At 44.5% G+C, this 27955-nt stretch overlaps 2 protein-coding genes across 8 annotated transcripts; one reads left to right on the forward strand and one right to left on the reverse strand.

Moving 5' to 3' along the window:
• The first annotated feature begins 1181 nt into the window (after positions 1 to 1181).
• Positions 1182 to 24398, forward strand: pdlim3b (PDZ and LIM domain 3b). Of its 4 annotated transcripts, XR_010463923.1 has the most exons (9): positions 1182 to 1585; positions 12644 to 12795; positions 14057 to 14141; positions 14790 to 14977; positions 17961 to 18179; positions 20229 to 20356; positions 20540 to 20651; positions 22983 to 23167; positions 23847 to 23930. XR_010463923.1 is itself a non-coding variant. In XM_029659404.2 (8 exons), exons 1-8 carry the CDS (start codon positions 1493 to 1495, stop codon positions 24034 to 24036), a joined length of 1167 nt encoding a protein of 388 aa, XP_029515264.2. In that variant the 5' UTR covers positions 1213 to 1492; the 3' UTR covers positions 24037 to 24398. The 4 variants fall into 4 exon arrangements, 3 of the variants coding, with proteins under 3 accessions (XP_029515264.2, XP_029515266.2, XP_064874551.1); XM_029659404.2 differs by lacking the exon at positions 22983 to 23167 and having other exon boundaries at positions 1213 to 1585; positions 23847 to 24398; XM_065018479.1 differs by lacking the exons at positions 14790 to 14977; positions 22983 to 23167 and adding an exon at positions 15168 to 15232 and having other exon boundaries at positions 1251 to 1585; positions 23847 to 24398.
• cfap96 (cilia and flagella associated protein 96) lies at positions 18333 to 27624 on the reverse strand. Of its 4 annotated transcripts, none has more exons than XM_029659411.2 (8): positions 27317 to 27624; positions 26966 to 27065; positions 26573 to 26795; positions 25775 to 25912; positions 25521 to 25596; positions 25201 to 25380; positions 24931 to 25103; positions 18333 to 18546 (listed from the first exon to the last, which is right to left on the reverse strand). In XM_029659411.2, exons 2-8 carry the CDS (start codon positions 27063 to 27065, stop codon positions 18543 to 18545), a joined length of 894 nt encoding a protein of 297 aa, XP_029515271.1. In that variant the 5' UTR covers positions 27317 to 27624; the 3' UTR covers positions 18333 to 18542. The 4 variants fall into 4 exon arrangements, with proteins under 4 accessions (XP_029515271.1, XP_029515268.1, XP_029515270.1 ...); XM_029659408.2 differs by lacking the exon at positions 18333 to 18546 and adding an exon at positions 24513 to 24839 and having other exon boundaries at positions 27402 to 27624; XM_029659410.2 differs by lacking the exon at positions 18333 to 18546 and adding an exon at positions 24513 to 24696.
• Positions 27625 to 27955: the final 331 nt, after the last annotated feature.

Below are 27955 nucleotides of genomic sequence, written 5' to 3' on the forward strand. Positions count from 1 at the left end.
TATCTGATGATTTATGAATCCCTAGACAAATCCTCCCAGCTGGTCTCTAGTCAGCGGTGCTGTGCTCTATTTGAGGTTGTGCTTTCGAAGAAAACATAATGACTTTCAAAGAAAGCACTTTATCTTAGAAAGCTATTGACAGTTGTGTGAATGCATCAGAGGTGTGGTCATCCCTGGGAAGAGTGATGAGAGTAAGACTAAAGAATAAAGAGAGAATATAACAGTGAGAAACATACTTTTCTGGTTGGCCAACATGCCTTTTGAGCTTGGTAAGGATAGGGCTCTGCGGGTTTCCTCCAGGGCTATAAAAAGAGACTATAGAAAACTGACCCTAACCTTAACCTTGACCTTAACCCTGACCCTAACTCTAACCTAATTTTAACAAATTCTGAAATGTAATATCAGTTTGCAGGTCAGGAGTGTTCATATAGCCTTTTCCTTGTGCAATGACGGCCTGCTCAATCTCAGGGGCTCAACCAAGCTTTAAGTCCCCACCAAATAAGGGGGCAAGTTGTCAAAGCATGCAGGCCAAGTAAAACAGGTGATTTCTGACAGATTGCTTTGGCTCTCTAATGAGACAAGCACAGACTGCACTCAAACTGTAAATGGACTGTTGGACAGAGTGAATAGTCAGCCTTCTCCATCTGCACAGAAGAACATCCGCTTAAAGCAAGGCCCAGGCAGGCACTCATGAGCCCTGTTGATACCTGGTTCTATCATGCAGCCTATGTCCTAATCTTGTCCACATTCTGATTGTGCTCACATTTTTAGACACGCGTAGATCATTAAAAGACACGTTGTGATCTGATTGTGATCAGATCTTATAAGTGTGAACAGACAAGACCAGGTAAAGATCAGGACATGATCAACCCCGTCTCCTTCCCATGCAGCGCGTGTCTTGGCAGACAGGTGTTGTGGTACAACTTTTATCAGCTCCAGAGCCGGGTCTTTCTGTCAGCCACCCAGGTCTGGATGCCTGTGTCATCTATGTCATATTTGCCTGCGTCTCTATTTGGGCACTGGTTTGGCCTGCTGACTGATGAGGGTGGGTCATCACACAGGAGTTGTCGAGCCCAACCAACAAGGAACAGAGAGAAAGGGGGGAATCGAGTGAGAGAGAGATAAACAGAGAGAGAGAGTAACTGACAGGGTAGGTTCTAGCACTCTGCCTCAGAGGTCCTCAGACAGCCGGATGACTTCACTCTGAGGGCGGGGCATCCTCCTAACATGCCCAGCGGCCTGTTATAAAGGCTCCTGGCCAGAGAGGGGCTGCCAATCAGCTCTGGAAGAGCAGTGTGTCTGTGTGTGTGTGTGAGAGAGAGAGAGAGAGAGAGAGAGAGAGAGAGAGAGAGAGAGAGACAGAGTGCGCGAGAGAGACAGAGTGTGTGAGAGAGAGAGAGAGAGAGAGAGAGAGAGAGTGTGGAGGGAGAGATTAGCCTACTGCTGCTGTGACTGCTGCTCTACCAGAAACAGGGTGACAGCTAGGAAGATAATGCCCCAGAATGTGGTCCTGGATGGGCCAGCCCCCTGGGGCTTCAGGCTCAATGGAGGGAAGGACTTCAACCAGCCCCTGACCATCACCAGGGTGAGTGCCCACTGACCAACCTTAAACGTGATTAATACCATTTTGAAATATATTCTAAAATTGACTCGTAGGTGTGATATGGTTACATTTTCTGGTGCCTGTTAAATGCAGTGGCAACATTTTGAACTAACTGTAGACAATGGAGTGATTTCTGACTGAGACAGGCTTACAAAGAGTTACAGTAATCTAGGCTTGAGGAATTAAAAGCATGTAGAACTTTCTATACAGTATATCAGTGACAAATAAAAAAAACTTGACTTTTGCTTTATATATAGATAATAATAAAAGCAGGACTGGACAACCTTTACATGTAGCTCAAGATTTAGGTCTGTGTCAAAGAAGACACAAGGTTTCTGGACCTAGGTTTTACACTGGTGGACAAATGACCAAGGTAAATAAAACAACCTCTGATTTCATATCATTGAGCTGGAAGAAGTTGTTAGACATCCAACATTTGATGTCAGCAAGATACTGGTTGAAGGTTTGCTATGCTAGCTTGATCACTGGGTCTGTTTGGTAAATAAAGTAGCATGTCATCTGCATAGCAGTGAAACTGAATTTTATGATTGCGGATGATGTCACCCAGGGGACTCATGTACAGGGTAAATGTACAGGATGGGGCCCAGAATTTACCCCTGAGGGACACCATAGTAAATAAGTGCTGGGGATGATACTGAACCACCCATGGTCACTGAGAAATGTCTGCCACATAGGTATGACCTGAACCAGTCAAGGGCACTGCCGTAGATTCCCACCCACCTCTCCAATCTGTCGACAAGAAGGTTATGATCAATAGTATCAAAAAAAATATTTAAAAAACTAGGATAGAGCATTCACCAGCATCGTCAGCCAACAGAAAGTAATTACTGACTTTCAGTAAAGACGTTTCTGTGCTGTGAAGTGATTTGTTGTTCGTACTCATACTCAAATAAGCCACCAAATGCTTTAAAACAACTTTTTCTAACATCTTGGATAAAAAAGGAAGTTTAGAGATGAGGAGGCGTATAGATTGGGCTTTTTAAGGAGAAGTTGGACCAGAACAGTTTTAAAATAGGCTGGGAAGGAGCCAGAGGTCAGGGAGCTATTTCCAATACACAGAATGTTGGGGCCAACAGTATGGATAACTTATTTTAGTAGTGCAGTAGGGACCATGTCCAAGGGTCAGGGGGAGGTCTTCATGTGAGGAACAGTACCAAGGAGGGACTCAAAGGATATTTGGTCAAAAGAGTAAAAGGAAGCAGTAGACAGTCTCAGAGTAGTTGCCTCTTGACCAGAAATTCTGGTATGGGGTAGGCTACTGTCATTCTGAGATCTAAAATGTTCTATGTTTTCTGTAGAAAATAATCGTAAAAACTGTTCGCCAAGACCAGGGGATGCAAGCATGTCATTGTTAAGGGGGCCACTGACAACATACTCAATTGTCTTAAACAAAATTTTCGAGTTGTGGCACTTCTCAGAAATCAGGGTACCTCTCAGAAATCAGCGTACTTCTCAGAGATCAGGGTACTTCTCAGAGATCAGGGTACTTCTCAGAGATCAGGGTACTTCTCAGAGATCAGGGTAGAGAAATAGTTTGCATCTTTAAAAGCAACATAATTTCTCATCAGATCCGTCATTACTGGACGTCATAGAATACATGAAATTTGCATGGCTTCAATTTACATACAGCCTTTCTAAGTTCACTTTTTAAGGCATGACTGTGGTCATTTAACCAAAGTGAGACTGGCAGACAGTTTATTATTGTTTTAACTGATGCCACTGATTTTAAAGTAGCCTGATATACAGTACCTTCGGAATGTATTCAGACCCCTTGACATTTTCCAAATTTTGTTAAGTTACAGCCTTATTCTAAAATGGATTAAATAAAGAAAAATCCTCAGCAATCTACACACAATACCCCATAATGACAAAGCAAAAACAGGTTTTTAGACATTTTTGCAAGTGTATTAAAGATAATAAACAGCAATACCTTATTTACATAAGTATTCAGATCCTTTGCTATGAGAATTGCACTGATCATCCTTGAGATATTTCTACAACTTGATTGGAGTTCACTTGTTGTAAATTCAATTGATTGGACATGATCTGGAAAGGCACACCTGTCTATATAAGGTCCCACAGTTGACAGTGCATGTCAAAGCAAAAACCAATCCATGAGGTCAAAGGAATTGTCCGTAGAGCTCCGAGACAGGATTGTGTCGAGGCACAGATCCGGGGAAGGGTACCAAAATATTTCTGCAGCATTGACGGCCCCCAAGAACACAGTGGCCTTCATCATTCTTCAATGGAAGAAGTTTGGAACCACCAAGACTCTTCCTAGCTGCCCGCCTGTGAGCAAGAGCAAGAGCCCGATGGTCACTCTGACAGAGCTCCAGAGTTCCTCTGTGGAGATGGAAAACCTTCCAGGAAGACAACCATCTCTGCAGAACTGGCCAGACGGAAAAAGGCACCTAAAGACTCTCTAACCATGAGAAACAAGATTGTCTGGTCTGATGGAACTCTTTGGCCTGAATTCCAAGCGTCACGACTGGAGGAAACCTGCCACCAACCTGCCACCATCTCTACGGTGAAGCATGGTGGTGGCAGCATCATGCTGTGGGGATGTTTTTCAGCAGCAGGGACTGGGAGACAAGTCAGGATCGAGGCAAAGGTGAATGGAGCAAAGTACAGAGATCCTTTATGAAAACTTGCTTCAGAGTGCTCAGGACCTCAGACTGGAGCGAAGTTTCACCTTCCAACAGGACAATGACCCTAAGCACACAGCCAAACAACCCAGAAGTGGCTTCGGGACAAGTCTCTGAATGTCCTTGAGGGGCCCAGGCAGAGCCCGAACTTGAACCCGATCTAACATCTCTGGAGAGACATGAAAATAGCTGTGCAGCAACGCTCCCCATCCAACCTGACAGAGCTTGAGAGGATCTGCAGACAAGAATGGGAGAAACTCCCTAAATACAGGTGTGCCAACTTTGTAAGATCATACCCAAGAAGATTTGAGGTTGTGATCATTGCCAATGGTGCTTCAACAAAGTGCCTAATAAAGGGTCAGAATAGTTACGTAAATGTGATATTTCAGTTTTTATTTGTTATAAATTTGAAAAGATATCTAAAAACCTGTTTTCTTTGTCATTATGGTGTATGGTGTGTAAATTGATGAGGGGAAAAAACGATTTAATCAATTTTATAACAAGGCTGTAACGTACCAAAATGTGGAAAAAGTCAAGAGGTCTGAGTACTTTCCGAATCCACTGTATTTCAGTGAAACTGTTCAGCAAATCAGCGGTATGACGACAAAGACCCGGATCATTAGAAGAGGATATAAAAGCAGTGGTGAATGTACTAGCACTTGATGATGCGAGAGCGATTGGGGCAGACTTTTATTTTTTTAATTCTCCTTTTTCTTGGTATCCAATTGGTAGTTACAGTCTTGTCCCATCGCTGCAACTCCTCTACGGTCTCGGGAGAGGAAAAGGTCGAGAGCCATGCATCCTCCAAAACACGTCCCTGCCAAGCCGCACTGCTTCTTGACCCACTGCTCGCTTAACCCACAACCCAGCCGCACCAATGTGTCGGAGGAAACACCTTCTAGCTGGCGACCGGAAGTCAGCTTGCAGGTGCCCGGCCTGCCACAAGGAGTCACTAGAGCGCAATGAGACAAGGAAATCCCGGCTGGCCAACCTCTCCCCTAACCCGGACGACACTGGGGCAATTGTGCACCGCCTCATGGGTCTCCCAGTCGCGGACGGCTGTGACGGCTGTGATCGAACCCAGGTCTGTAGCGATGCAGTGGCTTAGACTGCTGCACACCACTCAGGAGGCTAGGGGTGGCAGACATTTTTAGGAGAAAGCATTTTAAAAACAATAATGAGATGGTCAGAGACAAACACATCAATAGTTTCCAAGTGATCAATATTCAGACCATAGGACATCAGGAGATCAACACTATGGCCTTGGTAGTGTGTAAGCCCTGTGGCATGTAGCACATTCTAACTCTCCCTGGCTAGTGCATTCTTTAAATAACTCTGTCATATTTAAACATGACCAAAGCCAGCTGGTCAGAGAAATCCTGCAATGAACAAACTATTAGGTTTATGTTGTGGAGGGCGGTACACTAGAATGGATAAGGTGAGCTGTTGCTTATTCAAGCAAATGATAAGACTTTAAAATGAGGAACATTTGCAACATGACTCAGGGCTACGTACTGTATATGCTTGTCTCTATGAATGACGGCTACCCTCCCCAACAGGGCCAAACGGCCTGGATGTCTACTGAAGCACCATGGAGATCTCCAGTCACACCTGTCACAGCCAGGAGCACATATCTTCTTACCCCTCAGCCCCCTGGAACGCCCCTCGACCCCCAGGAACCCCCCTCGTCCCCCAGGCACCCCCTTCTTGCCCCAGGAACCCCCCTCGACCCGGGTCCGTAACGAGCTGCTGAAGGAGTAGAAGGGATAGGACTGAGACACTTAGCAGACTGTTAGTAGTGTAGGACTGAGACACTTAACAGACTGTTAGTAGTGTAGGACTGAGACTCTTAGCAGACTGTTAGTAGTGTAGGACTGAGACTCTTAGCAGACTGTTAGTAGTGTAGGACTGAGACTCTAGCAGACTGTTAGTAGTGTAGACTGAGACTTAGCAGACTGTTAGTAGTGTAGGACTGAGACTCTTAGCAGACTGTAGCAGACTAGTAGGACTGAGACTCTTAGCAGACTGTTAGTAGTGTAGGACTGAGACTCTTAGCAGACTGTTAGTAGTGTAGGACTGAGACTCTTAGCAGACTGTTAGTAGTGTAGGACTGAGACTCTTAGCAGACTGTTGTAGGACTGAGACTCTTAGCAGACTGTTAGTAGTGTAGGACTGAGACTCTTAGCAGACTGTTAGTAGTGTAGGACTGAGACTCTTAGCAGACTGTTAGTAGTGTAGGACTGAGACTCTTAGCAGACTGTTAGTAGTGTAGGACTGAGACTCTTAGCAGACTGTTAGTAGTGTAGGACTGAGACACTTAGCAGACTGTTAGTAGTGTAGGACTGAGACTCTTAGCAGACTGTTAGTAGTGTAGGACTGAGACTCTTAGCAGACTGTTAGTAGTGTAGGACTGAGACTCTTAGCAGACTGTTAGTAGTGTAGGACTGAGACTCTTAGCAGACTGTTAGTAGTGTAGGACTGAGACTCTTAGCAGACTGTTAGTAGTGTAGGACTGAGACTTAGCAGACTGTTAGTAGGACTGACTCTTAGCAGACTGTTAGTAGGACTGAGACTCTTAGCAGACTGTTAGTAGTGTAGGACTGGACTCTTGAGAGTGTAGGACTGAGACTCTAGTAGTTAGCAGACTGTTAGTAGTGTAGGACTGAGACTCTTAGCAGACTGTTAGTAGTGTAGGACTGAGACTCTTAGCAGACTGTTAGTAGTGTAGACTCTTAGCAGACTGTTAGTAGTGTAGGACTGAGACACTTAGCAGACTGTTAGTAGTGTAGAACTGAGACACTTAGCAGACTGTTAGTAGTGTAGAACTGAGACACTTAGCAGACTGTTAGTAGTGTAGAACTGAGACACTTAGCAGACTGTTAGTAGTGTAGAACTGAGACACTTAGCAGACTGTTAGTAGTGTAGAACTGAGACACTTAGCAGACTGTTAGTAGTGTAGGACTGAGACTCTTAGCAGACTGTTAGTAGTGTAGGACTGAGACTCTTAGCAGACTGTTAGTAGTGTAGGACTGAGACTCTTAGCCGACTGTTAGTAGTGTAGGACTGAGACACTTAGCAGACTGTTAGTAGTGTAGGACTGGAAGAGCCTGGGCTTCTTGACCAAAATTACACCCTATTCCCTTATAGTGCACTATTTTAGACCAAAATGAATGCACTATGTAGGGGATAGGGTACCATTTAGCATACAAATGTGTTGTGGCTGACGAGAGCTAGGATGGGGAGGTCACAGGTTTACTTAAGAGTCACGCAGCAAGACTTAGTGAATACTTCCTCCAGCATTCCAGCTGACTGTAGATGATCCTTGAGCTGCACTTTCATGTTCTGGCTCATGTTTGAAATATTTTCAGGAATGGTGCTAATGGTATATAATGTAACCCAGCACTGTAACCCAGAGTATTTGGGACCAATGAAAAGCTGGTTATTTTTCATTCCTCCAAGTTCATGTCCTTATTACTTAATTGTGATCCAATGCTACTTCTTGGAGGTTTTGAATGATCATTAGCTGGATAACATTAACTATGATTAACTGTGGGCTTTAAAAAAATATATATTTAACCTTTATTTAACCAGGTAGGCAAGTTGAGAACAAGTTCTCATTTACAATTGCGACCTGGCCAAGATAAAGCAAAGCAGTTCGACAGATACAACGACACAGAGTTACACATGGAGTAAAACAAACATACAGTCAATAATACAGTATAAACAAGTCTATATACGATGTGAGCAAATGAGGTGAGAAGGGAGGTAAAGGCAAAAAAGGCCATGGTGGCAAAGTAAATACAATATAGCAAGTAAAACACTGGAATGGTAGTTTTGCAATGGAAGAATGTGCAAAGTAGAAATAAAAATAATGGGGTGCAAAGGAGCAAAATAAATAAATTAATTAAATACAGTTGGGAAAGAGGTAGTTGTTTGGGCTAAATTATAGGTGGGCTATGTACAGGTGCAGTAATCTGTGAGCTGCTCTGACAGTTGGTGCTTAAAGCTAGTGAGGGAGATAAGTGTTTCCAGTTTCAGAGATTTTTGTAGTTCGCTTGAAGAGAGCGGTCCAGAGTTAGAGACAGATATGACCCATAATGACACAGGTTCCTGCTAACCAGCCAGATTTGATCCACATCGCTCTGATTAAGACCAGAATCTACATTCTGATTAAAGCCAGAACCTAATTTCTGATTAAGACCAGAACCTACATTCTGAGTAAAACCAGAACCTAATTTCTGAATAAGACCAGAACCATAATTCTGATTAAGACCAGAACCTAAATTCTGAGTACAACCAGAACCTAAATTCTGATTAAGACCAGAACCTAAATTCTGAGTAAAACCAGAACCTACATTCTGATTTAAGCCCAACCCTAATTTCTTATTAAGACCAGAACCTGTAAAGACGAGGAATAGGAAGGATCAGACCAAAACGCAGCTTGGTAAGTGTCCATGTTAATTTTAATAAATAAACTGAACACTGCAATAACCAAAAACAACAAAGAGAGAGAGTGAACGAAACTAAACAGTTCTGTAAGGTGAAGACACACAAAACAGAAAACAACTACCCACAAACACCAGGTGGGAACAGGCTACCTAAGTATGGTTCTCAATCAGAGACAACGATAGACAGCTGCCTCTGATTGGGAACCATACCAGGCCAAACACAGAAATACAAAACATAGAACAAAACATAGGATGCCCACCCCAACTCACGCCCTGACCAAACCAAAAATAGAGACATAAAAAAGGAACTAAGGTCTTAAGGACGTGACAGAACCTAAATTCTGGTTAAGACCAGAACCTGATTTCTGATTAAGACCAGAACCTTAATTCTGATTAAGACCAGAACCTAATTTCTGATTAAGACCAGAACCTAAATTGATTAAGACCAAAATCTACATTCTGATTAAAGCCAGAACCTAAATTCTGATTAAGACCAGAACCTAAATTCTGAGTAAAACCAGAACCTACATTCTGATTAAAGCCCGAACTTAATTTCTGATTAAGACCAGAACCTAAATTCTGATTAAGACCAGAACCTAATTTCTGATTAAGACCAGAACCTAAATTCTTAAGACCAGAACCTAAATTCTGATTAAGACCAGAACCTAATTTCTGATTAAGAACATAACCTAATTTCTGATTAAGACCAGAACCTCATTTCTGATTAAGACCAAAACCTACATTCTGATTAAGATCAGAACCTCATTTGTGATTAAGACCAGAACCAAGCAGAACGCATATCCATGCCAAGCAGAACGCATATCCATGCCAAGCAGAACACATATCCATGCCATAGTCAGGGTCTGGGAATACAATAGTGATCTACAATTTAGGCCAAATGTGTCTTATCATAACCATGGTTATTTCAATGATGCCTAATTGTTTCCTCTGCTGATTAGGTTTGTGACGTCTATCCAACAACAACATTCTGCAACATTACTGCTAAAATCCCAGCTGTTATTCTATTAAAACCAACCACCCAACAATCATGGTGTATTGCTCATACAAAAATAACTGAGAAGCAACGGAAAACCAGGGTTATATACTGTTGGTATTCGTCCCAAATGGCACCCTATTCCTTTTATAGTGTACTAGTTTTGACCAGAGCCCATAGGGATTAGTGTTATAATATGAGTCCCATCTGTCTGAAAAGGATTGGTCATAAGGTGCCGGGAATTGGCTGGTAGTGATATCTTCATGTGGATAGCATGTCCTTACTTGTGCAGTGCTCTTCTCTGAGAGGTGCCTCTGGGTCTATATGGCATGTTTTTCACAATGTTGTCAAAGCCATTACTGATGATGCCTACGTCAAAACAGGAAACAGGTGTTCCAGTATGTGACTAAACTGCAAACAGTCTGCTTCTGCTTGTACTGTATGCCAGTCTGCTTTTATCTTGTAACAATGTGTGGTTATGGCTGCTATCTAATTGTGTTTTGTATGCGTATAGGTTTGAATAGTATGAGTGGTTATGTGATTTCATGAGGATGTGTATTAGTGTGGAACTGAGACTGTGTGTGTGGCGGACGTATTTTAAGCCCCTCCTTCTCAAATGGCTCTTACTTCCTGTCCTGTCATGCAGAGGTGTCATGGCGGTTCCTCTGTATGAGAGGTGTCATGGTGGTGTGGTTCCTCTGTGTGAGAGGTGTCATGGTGGTTCCTCTGTGTGAGAGGTGTCATGGTGGTGTGGTTCCTCTGTGTGAGAGGTGTCATGGTGGTTCCTCTGTGTGAGAGGTGTCATGGTGGTTCCTCTGTGTGAGAGGTGTCATGGCAGTTCCTCTGTGTGAGAGGTGTCATGGTGGTTCCTCTGTGTGAGAGGTGTCATAGTGGGTCCTCTGTGTGAGAGGTGTCATGGTGGTTCCTCTGTGTGAGAGGTGTCATAGTGGGTCCTCTGTGTGAGAGGTGTCATAGTGGGTCCTCTGTGAGAGGTGTCATGGTGGTTCCTCTGTGTGAGCGGTGTCATGGTGGTTCCTCTGTGTGAGAGGTGTCATAGTGGGTCCTCTGTGAGAGGTGTCATGGTGGTTCCTCTGTGTGAGAGGTGTCATGGTGGTTCCTCTGTGTGAGAGGTGTCATGGTTGTTCCTCTGTGTGAGAGGTGTCATGGTGGTTCCTCTGTGTGAGAGGTGTCATGGTGGTTCCTCTGTGTGAGAGGTGTCATGGTGGTGTGGTTCCTCTGTGTGAGAGGTGTCATGGTGGTTCCTCTGTGTGAGAGGTGTCATAGTGGGTCCTCTGTGTGAGAGGTGTCATGGTGGTGCCTCTGTGTGAGAGGTGTCATGGCGGTTCCTCTGTGTGAGAGGTGTCATGGCGGTTCCTCAGTGTGAAAGGTTTCATGGTGGTGTGGTTCCTCTGTGTGAGAGGTGTCATGGTGGTGTGGTTCCTCTGTGTGAGAGGTGTCATGGTGGTTCCTCTGTGTGAGAGGTGTCATGGTGGTTCCTCTGTGTGAGAGGTGTCATGGTGGTGTGGTTCCTCTGTGTGAGAGGTGTCATGGTGGTTCCTCTGTGTGAGAGGTGTCATGGTGGTGTGGTTCCTCTGTGTGAGAGGTGTCATGATGGGTCCTCTGTGTGAGAGGTGTCATGGTGGTGTGGTTCCTCTGTGTGAGAGGTGTCATGGTGGTTCCTCTGTGTGAGAGGTGTCATGGTGGTTCCTCTGTGTGAGAGGTGTCATGATGGTGTGGTTCCTCTGTGTGAGAGGTGTCATGGTGGTGTGGTTCCTCTGTGTGAGAGGTGTCATGGTGGTTCCTCTGTGTGAGAGGTGTCATGATGGTGTGGTTCCTCTGTGTGAGAGGTGTCATGGTGGTTCCTCTGTGTGAGAGGTGTCATGGTGGTGTGGGTCCTCTGTGTGAGAGGTGTCATGATGGTTCCTCTGTGTGAGAGGTGTCATGGTGGTGTGGTTCCTCTGTGTGAGAGGTGTCATGGTGGTTCCTCTGTGTGAGAGGTGTCATGATGGTGTGGTTCCTCTGTGTGAGAGGTTCTCACTCAGTAATTCCAGATGTCTGTTAGAGACAACAGAGTAGTATGAAACCACACACAGACAACAGTTTGCAGTATGTGACCTGATACTGAGGACATGGCTCCTGATACCATACAGTATAGCATACCAAAGAAGTTCATGTACTGTATTTGGTTTATACAGGTTAGAGTTAGGACATGTACACCACGTTCAAATGAGGAGTAATATGAAACAGGAACGTAAAGGAGGCAGCTGTTATCAAGTTGTTTCCCTCGTAGAAGATATATGATACAGGCAGCGTAACGTAACAGAGCCCAAATGAATCATCCAGCCATAAATAGCCAGATAGATTACCCCAGTCTGCATTAATCTGCCTTTTCAACAGAACAACAGGGGAGGAAAGTAGTGAGGGGGGGCAGGTGGAGAGGCCCAGGCATGGTGAAGGGTTAAGGTAAGAACCTGGAGGCAGAGGGGTGAGGTGACCACCTCTGGAATGACGCTGACCAGGTAGGAGAGGGGCAAGGGGATGTTGTCAGGCCCCATTAGAGGGGGAGAGAGGGGTGAGAAGAGTGGAGAGAGGGGGGGAGAGTGGAGAGAGAGGAGGGGGGGGGGGGGGGTTCTAGGCTTGGAGACAGAATGGATGCCTAAGCAGTTAGATCAGCAGGCTGTCAATAGTGTAATCCCCTATCCCATGTACTGTAGTCTGGCACCACACAGTGATGGACACGTCATCCACACAGCTTTATTTATAGGGCATGTAAAACACAGAATGGACTCCTATTCATACTCTAGGTGTAGCTATTATGTTGAAACAGCCAGTGTACTGCAATGTCTACCAACCACTGTGCTTCCCCGTCACTTCTCCCACACATTTGTGCCCCGTTAGAACTGTTCAAACTGAAGTGGTGCTTTGTTTCTAGGTGACGCCTGGCAGCAAAGCCTCGCTGGCCAACCTGTGCCCCGGTGACATCATCCTGGCCATAGAGGGTGTGAGTACAGAGTGCATGACTCACAGCGAGGCCCAGAACAAGATCAAAGACCCTGCCTCCCAGCTCGGCCTCAAGATTGAGAGGTAGGTGAGCAAGCAGAATGACTGGCCTGTGTCCCAAATGGCACCATATTTCCTTTGTAATGCACTACGTTGTGCCCTGGTCAAAATAGGGCCCTGGTCAAAAGTAATGTACTATATAGGGAATAGGGTGTATTTAGGATGCACCTGGTAATAAGATGATAACACAAGTACAAGGACACCAGCCATCTATGGTCAACTTTTGTTAACAGTAGTGTACGCATGAAAGATAGATAGTTATGAACTGGGTGGTTCGAGCCCTGAATGCTGATTGGCTGAAAGCTTTGGTGTACCGCGGGTATGACAAAACGTTTATTTTTACTGCTCTAATTACGTTGGTAACCAGTTTATAATAGCAATAAGGCACCTCGGGGGTTTGTCATATATGGCCAATATACCACGGCTAAGGGCTGTGTCCTAGCACTCCCCGTTGCATCGTGCCCAAGAACAGCCCTTAGCCGTGGTATATTGGCCATATATCACACCACCTCGGACCTTATTGCTTAAATACACACCACACAATGTTGAATACTCTAGCAGTCATGACATTTCTTCCTTTCAAGCTTTTTTTTATCAGGATCCGCATTAGCAGTCGCCGATGGAGACAGTAAGTCTTACTGAGGACTTACTGAGGTCTTACTGAGGTCCCACACAGAACAAAAACACATTACAGACTTTACAATTGACATACATTTAAAAACATTAACATGTAGTGTGTGTGTGTGCAGCTATCAGTTACACATACCTGTCAATACATACACACTACAAGCTAACAGAAATAAAAAGGAAATCAAATCCCGTTTTATTTGTCACATACGCTGAATGCAACGGGTGTGGACTTTACCGTGAAATGATTGCTTGCGAGCCCTTCCCAATGAGGCAAAGTTTAAAAAAGGTACAAAAATAGTAAGTCAAGGGGAAACATTGACTGCCTGTCTTTGGCTGAGCTATAGAGCTGCATAGTGAACTTGTTAGGCCTTTATGAGTGGTTGCCGGGCGCACGGCGCTCAGTCAAAATGCCAGGGCTGCATTCCATCTCTTTGATTCATAACCTCATGAAACTGTTTGAGAGTCTTGCGTGGGGTCAGAGATGCTCGAGGCGCTGATGTAAATTACGAGTGCAGCAAGGCCATGTTTGGGTCAAAATGCTAAGCAGCTGGCCTGTCTGGCTACGGTTTGATCTGGATGTATTATTTAATGTCAGGAAGGAAGGCTGCTGTATATCAGGGTTGGACTGACCGTTGACTCTTTCTCTGTCTTGCAGGCCTGAGACCAAAATGTGGTCACCCCAAGTCACAGAGGATGGGAAAGCAAACCCATTCAAGCTCAATTTAGAGGCAGAACAGCAAGTAAGTAGCAGAAGGAATAAATGTTTTTAGGTTAAGGACTACATTCCGATTCACATCAATCCCTCTCCTGGTGTTTGTGTGGTTGTGTAGAGTTACTGGTATTCAATTCAATTGAATTAAATTGTCCCCTTCAGGCATTTCTAGGGTTATAGTGGTTCTTCAGATACATACAGTGTAGCTTGTATAACTTTGACCACTGCATGCAGTGTGTGTACCGTGTAGCTTGTATAACTTTGACCACTGCATGCAGTGTGTGTACCTTGTAGCTTGTATAACTTTGACCACTGCATGCAGTGTGTGTACCTTGTAGCTTGTATAACTTTGACCACTGCATGCAGTGTGTGTACCGTGTAGCTTGTATAACTTTGACCACTGCATGCAGTGTGTGTACCTTGTAGCTTTTATAACTTTGACCACTGCATGCAGTGTGTGTACCTTGTAGCTTGTATAACTTTGACCACTGCATGCAGTGTGTGTACCTTGTAGCTTGTATAACTTTGACCACTGCATGCAGTGTGTGTACCTTGTAGCTTGTATAACTTTGACCACTGCATGCAGTGTGTGTACCGTGTAGCTTGTATAACTTTGTGTACAGTATAGCTTGTATAGCTGCATGCAGTGTGTGTCTCTGTCTTGCTCCACATGTAGGAGTTGAAACCTATCGGTACAGGTCACAACCGACGCGCCCAGCCCTTCATGGCTGCGGCCACCATAGACAACGGACGCCAGGTGGTGAGTTCCTCCTACAACACCCCCATAGGCCTCTACTCCTCAGGCAACATCCAGGACGCCCTGCACGGACAGCTCCCAGGCCTTGTTCACGATAAGCATGAGGGGTGAGTAAGTGCCAGGCTGATCCGGACCCCCTTCCTGATGCCCCGTGGACCCCACCTCTCCCCTCCTCCACCTGGTGTCACTAACCCTGCCTCTTCTTCTCCCTGGCTGCTCCTCTCTCCTCTCTCACTCTATAACCTCAGAGCGCCTCTCTAACTCCTCTTCTGCCTCATCCTCTTCTGTTTTTTACAGGACCTGGGCTACTTTGAACACAAGTTTAACGTCAGGCCTAAGCTCTTCTTACCTGCAGGCCAAAGGTCACTAGTTTCAACATTTCCCTACTGATACAGTAATACAGTAATACTAGTTTCAACATCTCTCTACTGATACAGTAATACAGTAATACTAGTTTCAACATCTCTCTACTGATACAGTAATACAGTAATACTAGTTTCAACATCTCCCTACTGATACAGTAATACAGTAATACTAGTTTCAACATCTCCCTACTGATGCAGTAATACAGTAATATTAGTTTCAACATCTCCCTACTGATACAGTAATACAGTAATACTAGTTTCAACATCTCCCTACTGATGCAGTAATACAGTACTACTAGTTTCAACATCTCCCTACTGATACAGTAATACAGTAATACTAGTTTCAACATCTCCCTACTGATACAGTAATAGAGTAATACTAGTTTCAACATCTCCCTACTGATGCAGTAATACAGTAATATTAGTTTCAACATCTCCCTACTGATGCAGTAATACAGTAATACTAGTCTCAACATCTCCCTACTGATGCAGTAATACAGTAATACTAGTCTCAACATCTCCCTACTGATGCAGTAAAACAGTAATACTAGTTTCAACATCTCCCTACTGATGCAGTAATACAGTAATACTAGTTTCAACATCTCCCTACTGATGCAGTAATACAGTAATACTAGTTTCAACATCTCCCTACTGATGCAGTAATACAGTAATACTAGTCTCAACATCTCCCTACTGATGCAGTAATACAGTAATACTAGTTTCAACATCTCCCTACTGATGCAGTAATACAGTAATATTAGTTTCAACATCTCCCTACTGATGCAGTAATACAGTAATACTAGTCTCAACATCTCCCTACTGATGCAGTAATACAGTAATACTAGTCTCAACATCTCCCTACTGATGCAGTAATACAGTAATACTAGTTTCAACATCTCCCTACTGATGCAGTAATACAGTAATACTAGTCTCAACATCTCCCTACTGATGCAGTAATACAGTAATACTAGTTTCAACATCTCCTACTGATGCAGTAATACAGTAATACTAGTTTCAACATCTCCCTACTGATGCAGTAATACAGTAATACTAGTCTCAACATCTCCCTACTGATGCAGTAATACAGTAATACTAGTTTCAACATCTCCCTACTGATGCAGTAATACAGTACTACTAGTTTCAACATCTCCCTACTGATGCAGTAATACAGTAATACTAGTTTCAACATCTCCCTACTGATGCAGTAATACAGTAATACTAGTTTCAACATCTCCCTACTGATACAGTAATACAGTAATACTAGTTTCAACATCTCCCTACTGATGCAGTAATACAGTAATACTAGTTTCAACATCTCCCTACTGATGCAGTAATACAGTAATACTAGTCTCAACATCTCCCTACTGATGCAGTAATACAGTACTACTAGTTTCAACATCTCCCTACTGATGCAGTAATACAGTAATACTAGTTTCAACATCTCCCTACTGATGCAGTAATACAGTAATACTAGTTTCAACATCTCCCTACTGATGCAGTAATACAGTAATACTAGTTTCAACATCTCCCTACTGATACAGTAATACAGTAATACTAGTTTCAACATCTCCCTACTGATACAGTAATACAGTAATACTAGTTTCAACATCTCCCTACTGATGCAGTAATACAGTAATACTAGTTTCAACATCTCCTACTGATGCAGTAATACAGTAATACTAGTCTCAACATCTCCCTACTGATGCAGTAATACAGTAATACTAGTTTCAACATCTCCCTACTGATGCAGTAATACAGTAATACTAGTTTCAACATCTCCCTACTGATACAGTAATACAGTAATACTAGTTTCAACATCTCCCTACTGATGCAGTAATACAGTAATACTAGTTTCAACATCTCCCTACTGATGCAGTAATACAGTAATACTAGTTTCAACATCTCTCTACTGATACAGTAATACAGTAATACTAGTTTCAACATCTCCCTACTGATGCAGTAATACAGTAATACTAGTTTCAACATCTCCTACTGATGCAGTAATACAGTAATACTAGTTTCAACATCTCCCTACTGATGCAGTAATACAGTAATACTAGTTTCAACATCTCCCTACTGATGCAGTAATACAGTAATACTAGTTTCAACATCTCCCTACTGATGCAGTAATACAGTAATACTAGTTTCAACATCTCCCTACTGATGCAGTAATACAGTAATACTAGTTTCAACATCTCCCTACTGATGCAGTAATACAGTAATACTAGTTTCAACATCTCCCTACTGATACAGTAATACAGTAATACTAGTCTCAACATCTCCCTACTGATGCAGTAATACAGTAATACTAGTCTCAACATCTCCCTACTGATACAGTAATACAGTAATACTAGTTTCAACATCTCCCTACTGATACAGTAATACAGTAATACTAGTTTCAACATCTCCCTACTGATACAGTAATAGAGTAATACTAGTTTCAACATCTCCCTACTGATACAGTAATACAGTAATACTAGTTTCAACATCTCCCTACTGATGCAGTAATACAGTAATACTAGTTTCAACATCTCCCTACTGATGCAGTAATACCATAGTCAGTTTTATTCAGTCACAGAGTAAATGATCTTATACTTACTGATTGTAATATTTCTATATAGCTGCAATAACTCATCTTCCATCTTTCCTGTCTCTTTCATGTGTTGTGCTGTCTCTTCTCCCCTGCCCTACCTCTGGCTTTGCAATCACTGACCACCGCCCTCAGCGAGTGCCCTCCTCCGCAAGGCCTGATGGGAAATGGCCATCAGACGGTGGTCCCCCTCTCCCCCCTTGACCCTCCCCTGTCTGCTAACTCCGGCACAGACCAACCCTTGGCCCCCAGTGCTCAGTATAACTCCCCCATTAACCTGTACTCTGAGGCCAACGTCTCGGCCGCTCAGCAGCTAGCTCAGGTCACCTCAGTAGAGGAACAGGTCCCTCTAAGGTAATCATAGGTGTGTGTGTGTGTGTGTGCGTGCGTGCGTGCGTGCGTGCGTGCGTGCGTGCGTGCGTGCGTGCGTGCGTGCGTGTGTGTGCGTGTGTGTGCAAATTTAACAACCTCTGCTTACATTATAGTACCAGTCAACAGTTTGGACACCTCCTCATTCAAGGGTTTTTCTTTATTATTACTATTTTCTACATTGTAGAATAATAGTGAAGACATTAAAACTATGAAATAACACATATGGAAAGTGTTAAACAAATCAAAACATATTTTAGATTTGAGATTCTTCAAAGTAGCCACTCTTCGCCTCGATGACAGCTTTGCACACTCTCGGCATTCTCTCAACCAGCTTCATGTCACCAGTCACCTGAAATGCATTTGAATTAATAGGTATGCCTCGTTAAAAGTTCATTTTAGGAATTTCTTTCCTTCTTAATGAGTTTGAGCCAATCAGTTGTGTAATGACAAGGTAGGGATGGTATACAGAATATAGCCTTATTTAGTAAAAGACCAAGTACATATTATGGCAAGCACAGCTCAAATAAACAAAGAGAAATGACAGTCCATCATCACTTTAAGACATGAAGGTCAGTCAATTCGGAAAATTTCAAGAACTTTGAAAGTTTCTTCAAGTGCAGTTGCAAAAACCATCAAGCCCTATGACGAAACCGGCTCTCATGAGGACTGCCACAGGAAAGGAAGACCCAGAGTTAGCTTTGCTGCAGAGGATAAGTTCATTAGAGGTAACCGGCTCTCATGAGGACCGCCACAGGAAAGGAAGACCCAGAGTTAGCTTTGCTGCAGAGGATAAGTTCATTAGAGCTGCCAGCCTCAGAAATTGCAGCCCAAATAAATGCTTCACAGAGTTCAAGTAACAGACACATCTCAACATCAACTGTTCAGAGGAGACTGCATGAATCAGGCCTTCATGGTCAAATTGCTGCAAAGAAACCACTGCTAAAGGACACCAATAATAAGAAGAGACTTGCTTTGTCATAGAAACATGAGCAACGGACATTGGTCTGATGAGTCCAAATTTGAGATTATTGGTTCCAACCGTTGTGTGATGCAGAGTAGGTGAACAGATGACCTCCGCATGTGTGGTTCCCACCGTGAAGCATGGAGGAGGAGGTGTGATGGTGTGGGGGTGCTTTGCTGGTGATACTGTCTGTGTTTATTTAGAATTCAAGGCGCACTTAACCAGCATGGCTACCACAGCATTCTACAGCGATACGCCATCCCATCTGGTTTGTGCTTAGTGGGATCATCCTTTGTTTTTCCAACAGGACAATGACCCATCACACCTTTGGGCTGTGTATGGGCTATTTGACCAAGAAGGAGAGTGATGGAGTGTTGCATCAGATGACCTGGCCTCCGCAAACACCCAACATCAACCTATAAGGACTCTGGGCCAGACCCAGATGCAGACACGGGAGGATGTTGGTTTGAAGCATTTGATATTTATTAGTTCCAAAGGGGCTAGGCAAGAGAATAGTCTTGGACAGGCAAAAGGTAAAACCAGATCAGAGTCCAGGAGGTACAGAGCGGCAGGCAGGCTCGAGATCAGGGCAGGCAGACATATTAGAGCGTGACACGTGACATCAGGGCGTGACACAGCCCAATTGAGATGGTTTGGGATGAGTTGGACCACAGATTGAAGGAAAAGCAGCCAACAAGTGCTCAGCATATGTGGGAACTCAATAAAGACTGTTGGAAAAGCATTCCAGGTTGAAGCTGGTTGAAGCATGCAAAAGTGTGCAAAGCTGTCATCAAGGCAAAGGGTGGCTACTTTTAAGAATCTAAATTATAAAATATATTTTGATTTGTTTAATACTTTTTGGGTTACTACATGACTCCATGTGTTATTTCATAGGTTTGATGTCTTCACTATTATTCTACAATGTAGAAAAAAGTTCAAATTAAGAAAAACCCTTGAGTAGGTGTGTCCAAACTTTTGACTGCTACTGTATATTATGGTGAAGGCCAGAGGAATTCCAGAAAAAGGTATCATATGATAAAATCCTATCTCCTCTCCCTCTTGCATCCTAGTGGTAAGACACTGTCCTCCATCAAGGAGTCTCATGTGTACCGGATGCTCCAGGATGACCAGGATAGGCCACGTGAACCACGTCAGTCAGGCTCCTTTAAGGCTCTGCAGGAACACGTGGAGACTGATGGTGAGCTAAATCTAAGCATACAGACAACTGATCCACTCTGAAGGCACTTAATAACAAAGTACACGTTTTAGTAATTATTTATTGATAAAAGGTAGAATGAGCAGGGATGGGTGGAAACGGATTACACGTAGCAGGGATTGACACCTTAACACCGCAGTAAACCAATGTTTTGTGCATTAATAGGAGCAAAGCCGTTGATTACTAGAAGTGTAAGAGCTCCAGTGACAAAGCCTCCTACACCTGCGGGATCGCTACAGAAACTACCCCTCTGTGACAAGTGTGGAAACGGCATAGTGTGAGTACCCACTACCCAGGCTGACAGGAAATAAGGCACTGGAGTGCCATGGTGCTGCCCTCTCCCAATGACTCATTTGTTCCTGCCCTCGCCCAATGACTCATCTGATCCTGCCCTTTCCCAATGACTCATCTGATCCTGCCCTCGCCCGATGAATCATCTGATCCTGCCCTCTCCCAATAACTCATCTGATCCTGCCCTCGCCCGATGACTCATCTGATCCTGCCCTCTCCCAATGACTCATTTGATTCTGCCCTCGCCCGATGACTCATCTGATCCTGCCTTCGCCCAATGACTCATCTGATCCTGCCCTCTCCCAATGACTCATCTGATCCTGCCCACGCCCAATGACTCATCTGATCCTGCCCTCGCCCAATGACCCATCTGACCCTACCCTCACCCAATGACCTGTCTGATCCTACCCTTTCCCAATGACCCATCTGATCCTGCCCTCTCCCAATGACTCATCTGATCCTGCCCTCTCCCAATGACTCATCTGATCCTACTCTCGCCCAATGACCCATCTGATCCTGCCCTCGCCCAATGACTTGTCTGATCCTGTCCTCGCCCAAAGACCCGTCTGATCCTTCCCTCGCCCAATGACCCATCTGATCCTACCCTCGCCCAATGACCCGTCTGATCCTTCCCTCGCCCAATGACCTGTCTGATTCTGCCCTCGCCCAATGACCCGTCGGATCCTACACTCGCCCAATGACCCGTCTGATCCTGCCCTCTCCCAATGACCCGTCTGATCCTACCCTCGCCCAATGACCCGTCTGATCCTACACTCGCCCAATGACCCGTCTGATCCTACCCTCGCCCAATGACCCGTCTGATCCTACACTCACCCAATGACCCGTCTGATCCTGCCCTCGCCCAATGACCCGTCTGATCCTACCCTCGCCCAATGACCCGTCTGATCCTGCCCTCGCCCAATGACCCGTCTGATCCTACACTCACCCAATGACCCGTCTGATCCTGCCCTCTCCCAATGACCCGTCTGATCCTACCCTCGCCCAATGACCCGTCTGATCCTACACTCACCCAATGACCCGTCTGATCCTGCCCTCTCCCAATGACCCGTCTGATCCTACCCTCGCCCAATGACCCGTCTGATCCTACACTCGCCCAATGACCCGTCTGATCCTACACTCGCCCAATGACCCGTCTGATCCTACACTCACCCAATGACCCGTCTGATCCTACACTCACCCAATGACCCGTCTGATCCTTCCCTCGCCCAATGACCTGTCTGATTCTGCCCTCGCCCAATGACCCGTCGGATCCTACACTCGCCCAATGACCCGTCTGATCCTGCCCTCGCCCAATGACCCGTCTGATCCTACCCTCGCCCAATGACCCGTCTGATCCTACCCTCGCCCAATGACCCGTCTGATCCTGCCCTCGCCCAATGACCCGTCTGATCCTACCCTCGCCCAATGACCCGTCTGATCCTGCCCTCGCCCAATGACCCGTCTGATCCTACCCTCGCCCAATGACCCGTCTGATCCTATCCTCGCCCAATGACCAGTCTGATCCTACCCTCGCCCAATGACCCGTCTGATCCTACCCTCGCCCAATGACCCATCTGATCCTGCCCTCGCCCAATGACCCGTCTGATCCTACCCTCGCCCAATGACCCGTCTGATCCTACCCTCTTCATGTTCTGGATAATGACTAAACCAAGAAGAATGTATTAATAAACCACGAAGGACCTCCGCTACATTATACACATGTGAACAGGCAGGTAATGAGAAACCATGGCAGGAATGTTTTTGCGGTGAGGAAACACAAGATGACAGCGTCTACCTTGCCAGATCTGTCCTCTCTCATCTTTTGGTTTTGGGGGATGAAAGTAAGAAGTACATGAAAGGATTGAGTAAGGGAATATACCTGCCTCTGATACTTTTGATGTGGTGGGGCACATCTGCTGTTGCATAAGACCAAGATCTAAGTGGGGTATGGTTAGAGCTATGGTGGTTTTGGATCCATAAATCTATCTGGATGGCAAAGTATAACCTCCTGCCTAGGCTAATTGCACACAGCGTATAATAACAATAATTCAGAGCATTGGGAGGAAGTGTCTGGTAGACAAGGTTAGGCAAAGTAAGCCAGTCAACTCTCTTGTCCCCTGGTCCCACAGTAAGATAGTCAACACTCTCTTGTCCCCTGGTCCCACAGTAAGACAGTCAACTCTCTCTTGTCCCCTGCTCCCACAGTAAGACAGTCAATTATCTTGTCCCCTGCTCCCACAGTAAGACAGTCAACACTCTCTTGTCCCCTGCTCCCACAGTAAGACAGTAAACTCTCTCTTGTCCTCTGCTCCCACAGTAAGACAGTCAACACTCTTGTCCCCTGCTCCCACAGTAAGACAGTCAACTCTCTCTTGTCCCCTGCTCCCACAGTAAGACAGTAAACTCTCTCTTGTCCTCTGCTCCCACAGTAAGACAGTCAACACTCTTGTCCCCTGCTCCCACAGTAAGACAGTCAACACTCTCTTGTCCCCTGCTCCCACGGTAAGACAGTCAACTCTCTCTTGTCCTCTGCTCCCACAGTAAGACAGTCAACACTCTCTTGTCCCCTGCTCCCACAGTAAGACAGTCAACTCTCTCTTGTCCCCTGCTCCCACAGTAAGACAGTAAACTCTCTCTTGTCCCCTGCTCCCACAGTAAGACAGTCAACACTCTCTTGTCCCCTGCTCCCACAGTAAGACAGTAAACTCTCTCTTGTCCCCTGCTCCCACAGTAAGACAGTCAACACTCTCTTGTCCCCTGCTCCCACAGTAAGACAGTCAACTCTCTCTTGTCCCCTGCTCCCACAGTAAGACAGTAAACACTCTCTTGTCCCCTGCTCCCACAGTAAGACAGTCAACTCTCTCTTGTCCCCTGCTCCCACAGTAAGACAGTAAACACTCTCTTGTCCCCTGCTCCCACAGTAAGACAGTCAACTCTCTCTTGTCCCCTGCTCCCACAGTAAGACAGTCAACACTCTCTTGTCCCCTGCTCCCACAGTAAGACAGTCAACTCTCTCTTGTCCCCTGCTCCCACAGTAAGACAGTCAACTCTCTCTTGTCCCCTGCTCCCACAGTAAGACAGTCAACACTCTCTTGTCCCCTGCTCCCACAGTAAGACAGTCAACACTCTCTTGTCCCCTGCTCCCACAGTAAGACAGTAAACTCTCTCTTGTCCCCTGCAGAGGCACAGTGGTGAAGGCCAGAGAAAAGTTCCGCCACCCTGGATGTTTCGTGTGCTCCGACTGCAAAGTCAACCTGAAGCAGAGGGGCTACGTCTTTGTGGAGGGGCAGCTGTACTGTGAGACCCACGCCCGCGCCCGGACGATACCTCCAGAGGGACACGATGTCATCACCGTTTACCCCACGGCTTGAGACCAGTGGACTGGGAAATGCACAGACCTGTCCAAATGGAGCCAGAACTGTAACTTGCCACTCCCCTTCTCATACAGAATGTTTCAGGACAAAATACATGATATATGGTTTCACAAGCTGCACTGTGGATAGGCCATACTACAGTGGCGTTCATCAACTTAACACCCTGAACTGAACATATCAATATCTGTGGACATTATGATGCAATTGTGAATTTGCTTATCACCGTCAAAAACGCAACCATTTATCTTTTTAAAAAGGAATATGTTTGTTATGCCTTGTGAATACCAACTGTGCCTTGTGATTGAAAGCTTTTCTGAATATGTTACCATTGGTAATAAAAAAAGAAGACAAACGTATTATCTTGTTTGTGTCATGTCCTCTGTTATTACCACGTTCAAGATAGTCTGCATTGAACTAGTCAGCATTAAACTACACTATAAAATCAGTTAAATCAGTCAACAAAAAGCTCATCGGAATGTCAAAGTACGCCTTTAATACGTCAATAAAATCCAACAGGAGCCGGTTGTCTACTTGATAGGAGTTTCCATGGAGACTCATCAATCATTCAGTGCAGGTCAGGCATCATGGTGGGGCGTCCAGCTTACTCACTCAACAGGACAGCAACATTTCTTAGTGCTATTCTGGATTTTTCAAAAACTTAAAATATCAATGTGAAAGATTATAAAAATATATTGATATTTGAACAACATAAATTCAGTACAACCTCAGATAGCAAGTTTTCACATCAGTATGCCATAACAGATGGTATATTCATGGTGTAGTTTGCAGAGTGCACTGTCCTGAAAAACCAAAGACCTGAACAGTCAAACACAGTTTCCTCAAAATATGATTCTGTCTGAGAGGATATGGATGGAAGAGATGGAGTCTCACCTGTTCACATTAACACTGATGATGCTCTTCACGGGGGTGCTCTTTGGTCCGGGAGATGGGTGGAATACCTTTCCTTCCTTATTCACGGTCACAGATTTGGATCTCCGGGTGATGTAGGGGTCAGCAGAGTGAGAGGGGTAAATGTCAAACGTACCTGCTTTCATGCCGCCAATCTAAAACAGAGAAAACCTCATAAAATCTCCTCATAACACACACACTTGTAATAATAAATCCTAAGGTCTGATGTCTGTATCCTCTCTGCACTTTCACTGTTTTGTTTGGTGAGCTGGGTTTGAAGGGAACCACAAATCTCTTCTTCTCCTCCAATCTCTTCAGAGGTGGCAGAGGCTTGTCCAGTTTGTACGGGTTGTTGTCGAAACATTCCTTTGGGTGGAGGTTCAAGTGGAAAGCACCACCTTTCAGCATAGCTTTATGGCTTACTGTCTCTTTCTGAAAAACATACACTCACTTGTATAGTTAGAGAACACATGCACCTCTGGATATAAATGATTGTCTTGGACACTGTTTCAACCATATAATTACATTTAGATATCTGTGGTTTCAACACTACTATTTTCCTGGCCTCTCACCTTCAACATCTCATTTGCTCTGTCATAGGGGTCTGAGGAGTAAGGGACAACTTTGGACAGGGTGACATTCGGATAGCTATGGGACAAAAGGCTCCATCACTATCCATGCATGAAAACAGAATACTGTACTGTTAAGTATAGTGAAACAACACCATGGTTGCATCCCAAATGGTCCCTTAATCTCTACAAAGTGCACTATATAGGAAATAGGGTGCCATTTGGGACACATCCCATCATCTACAGACATACTGAACCTGTATCCACTTCCCCTCTTGGGTGGGTTGGTGAGGATGTTCTTGCCTGATGGTTTGCACGGCTTCCTGGGGACCTTCATAGGACTCATGGCCTGGATGGGACCACTCAGAGTTCCGTAGTAGCTGCCAACCCCTGACCTTGAATAATGGGAGTAAGCCAAGTTCTGGCATCAATCGCTGCATGCCACTGGAGCAAGTGGAGCAACTGTCTAAGAAATGCAGTATAGTTTGCTCAGGTCTAATTTAATTGGGCCAGCAGTAATTTCCATGGTCTCTGATCCCTGGTTCCTGGGCTGTGTTCCAAATGGAACTCTATTACCTATATAGAGCACTACCTTTGACCAGGGTCCATAGGGCTATATAGGGAATAAGGTGCCGTTTGGGCCACAGCCCTGGTCTCTGAGTTGATTAGGGCCAAACAGAAAACATATGACTCTGAATGGTAAAGGAATACAGAATGCATTATGCAGCTGGGGAACAAACTGCATGACGGAGTGGAAACGGAGCTCTGGAGATCCTTCTCATGCGCTGATTCAAATTAAGCCTGTAACCATGTCAACCTCAACTATTTCATATAAATTACATTGTCTGTTTTGGTCAGAGAGATCAATTCTTTATTTTTTTAAATGTTTAAGTCTCTTAATGTAATCAAGATCATCACCAAAACAAGGCGATCGTGTCTATTCACCATCTGTTCTAATGCAGCCTTTTAAAGTCTTGTTAAGCCTAAACCTCAAGTAGATGTGTGCTCTGCCATTAAGCACGTCTGTGAAAAATAAAAATGATCTCATGGCTTACGGTTTCTTTTCTCCATTGCTGGGGAGGAAGGCGCTGCCTACGTTCTTCTTGGACTGCTGACTCCTGTGTTGCCGGGCGAGCCTCACAGGGTCTGTGAGGGCTTCTTTTTCAAAGACCCGCTTAAAGTGAGTGTCAAAGTAGCCCACTTGTAACCCTGACTTCTTCTTGGTGGCCCCACCAGTCAGTATTTGTTTACCCTTCTGAGCAGACTCATTGCAGGGACCTTAAATGGTAGGTGAAATAGGATTTAACGTTACATTTTTTTACCATAAATATTACATCCATCTATCGCATCTTGCCTTACTTGTCTGTATATACTTCAATAGTGTGCAATATATATCATCTAGTTGAAATCCTTTGTCCACTGTCATTATCTAGACATGTTGTACTTACGCTGAATTAAAGGGGTGTATTTGTCTCCAATGGAGATGTATCCCATTTCCTTGAAGACTCCAATCCTCTCCATATCTGACTTCCCTCCTTCTGGGGGCATCTTTAGGGAATAACAGTGAGCCCAACCACCAATTACTATTCAATTTAATAGCTACCTCTGTAAATGTTGACCATTTCTATTCTCTTCAATTGTTATAATGGATTATATTCTCAACCCTTGATGAACTCTCCTAGGTTTATCTGTTATGAGATGACACCGTTGGAAATTCCATAATAATAATCAATCAATAGATACTCTTTAATAAATAACGGAACTTTAAAATTCCGTATTATTCTAAAACAGAAATCTACCTTTAATTCGCGGGTCTTCGATCCGCAGCTTGGTTTAGAAAATTATGAATTGTTCTCGTTCCTGTATCTGTGTACATTGTGTTACCTTGGCGTCCGTTGTGCACAAGCGGGCGAGAGGAGGGGTTGTAGCTATCGTCTTTGCGGAGAATATTCGGATTCTATCTTGCCATGTAGCCTACGCCTTTTTACTTGTCAATAAAAGGAAAATATAATCTACATTCTCACTTGGCAATATTAAAACATTAGTGTGGGGTTGAGGGTATCTCTCTACACTCTAACTATGAATTATTCTCCACTGCAATGGTAACTTGCACACTGCACCACCACCTGGTAATATAATGAATCAATTATTTCGCAATTATTTTGTCTCACTTGCAAAAAATAGTTGAGTTTCCAACTAAACATAAACGGAATTAGCACAAATGCACCAGGGTTTACACAGTTTCAGCAACAACAACTAAACATAAACGGAATTAGCACATAGCCTAGACATCATTTGTAAATGCACCAGGGTTTACACAGTTTTAGCAACAACAACTAAACATAAACGGAATTAGCACATAGCCTAGACATCATTTGTAAATGCACCAGGGTTTACACAGTTTCAGCAACAACAACTAAACATAAACGGAATTAGCA

This window comes from Oncorhynchus nerka, linkage group LG5, assembly GCF_034236695.1.
Source record: "Oncorhynchus nerka isolate Pitt River linkage group LG5, Oner_Uvic_2.0, whole genome shotgun sequence".
NCBI lineage: Eukaryota > Metazoa > Chordata > Actinopteri > Salmoniformes > Salmonidae > Oncorhynchus > Oncorhynchus nerka.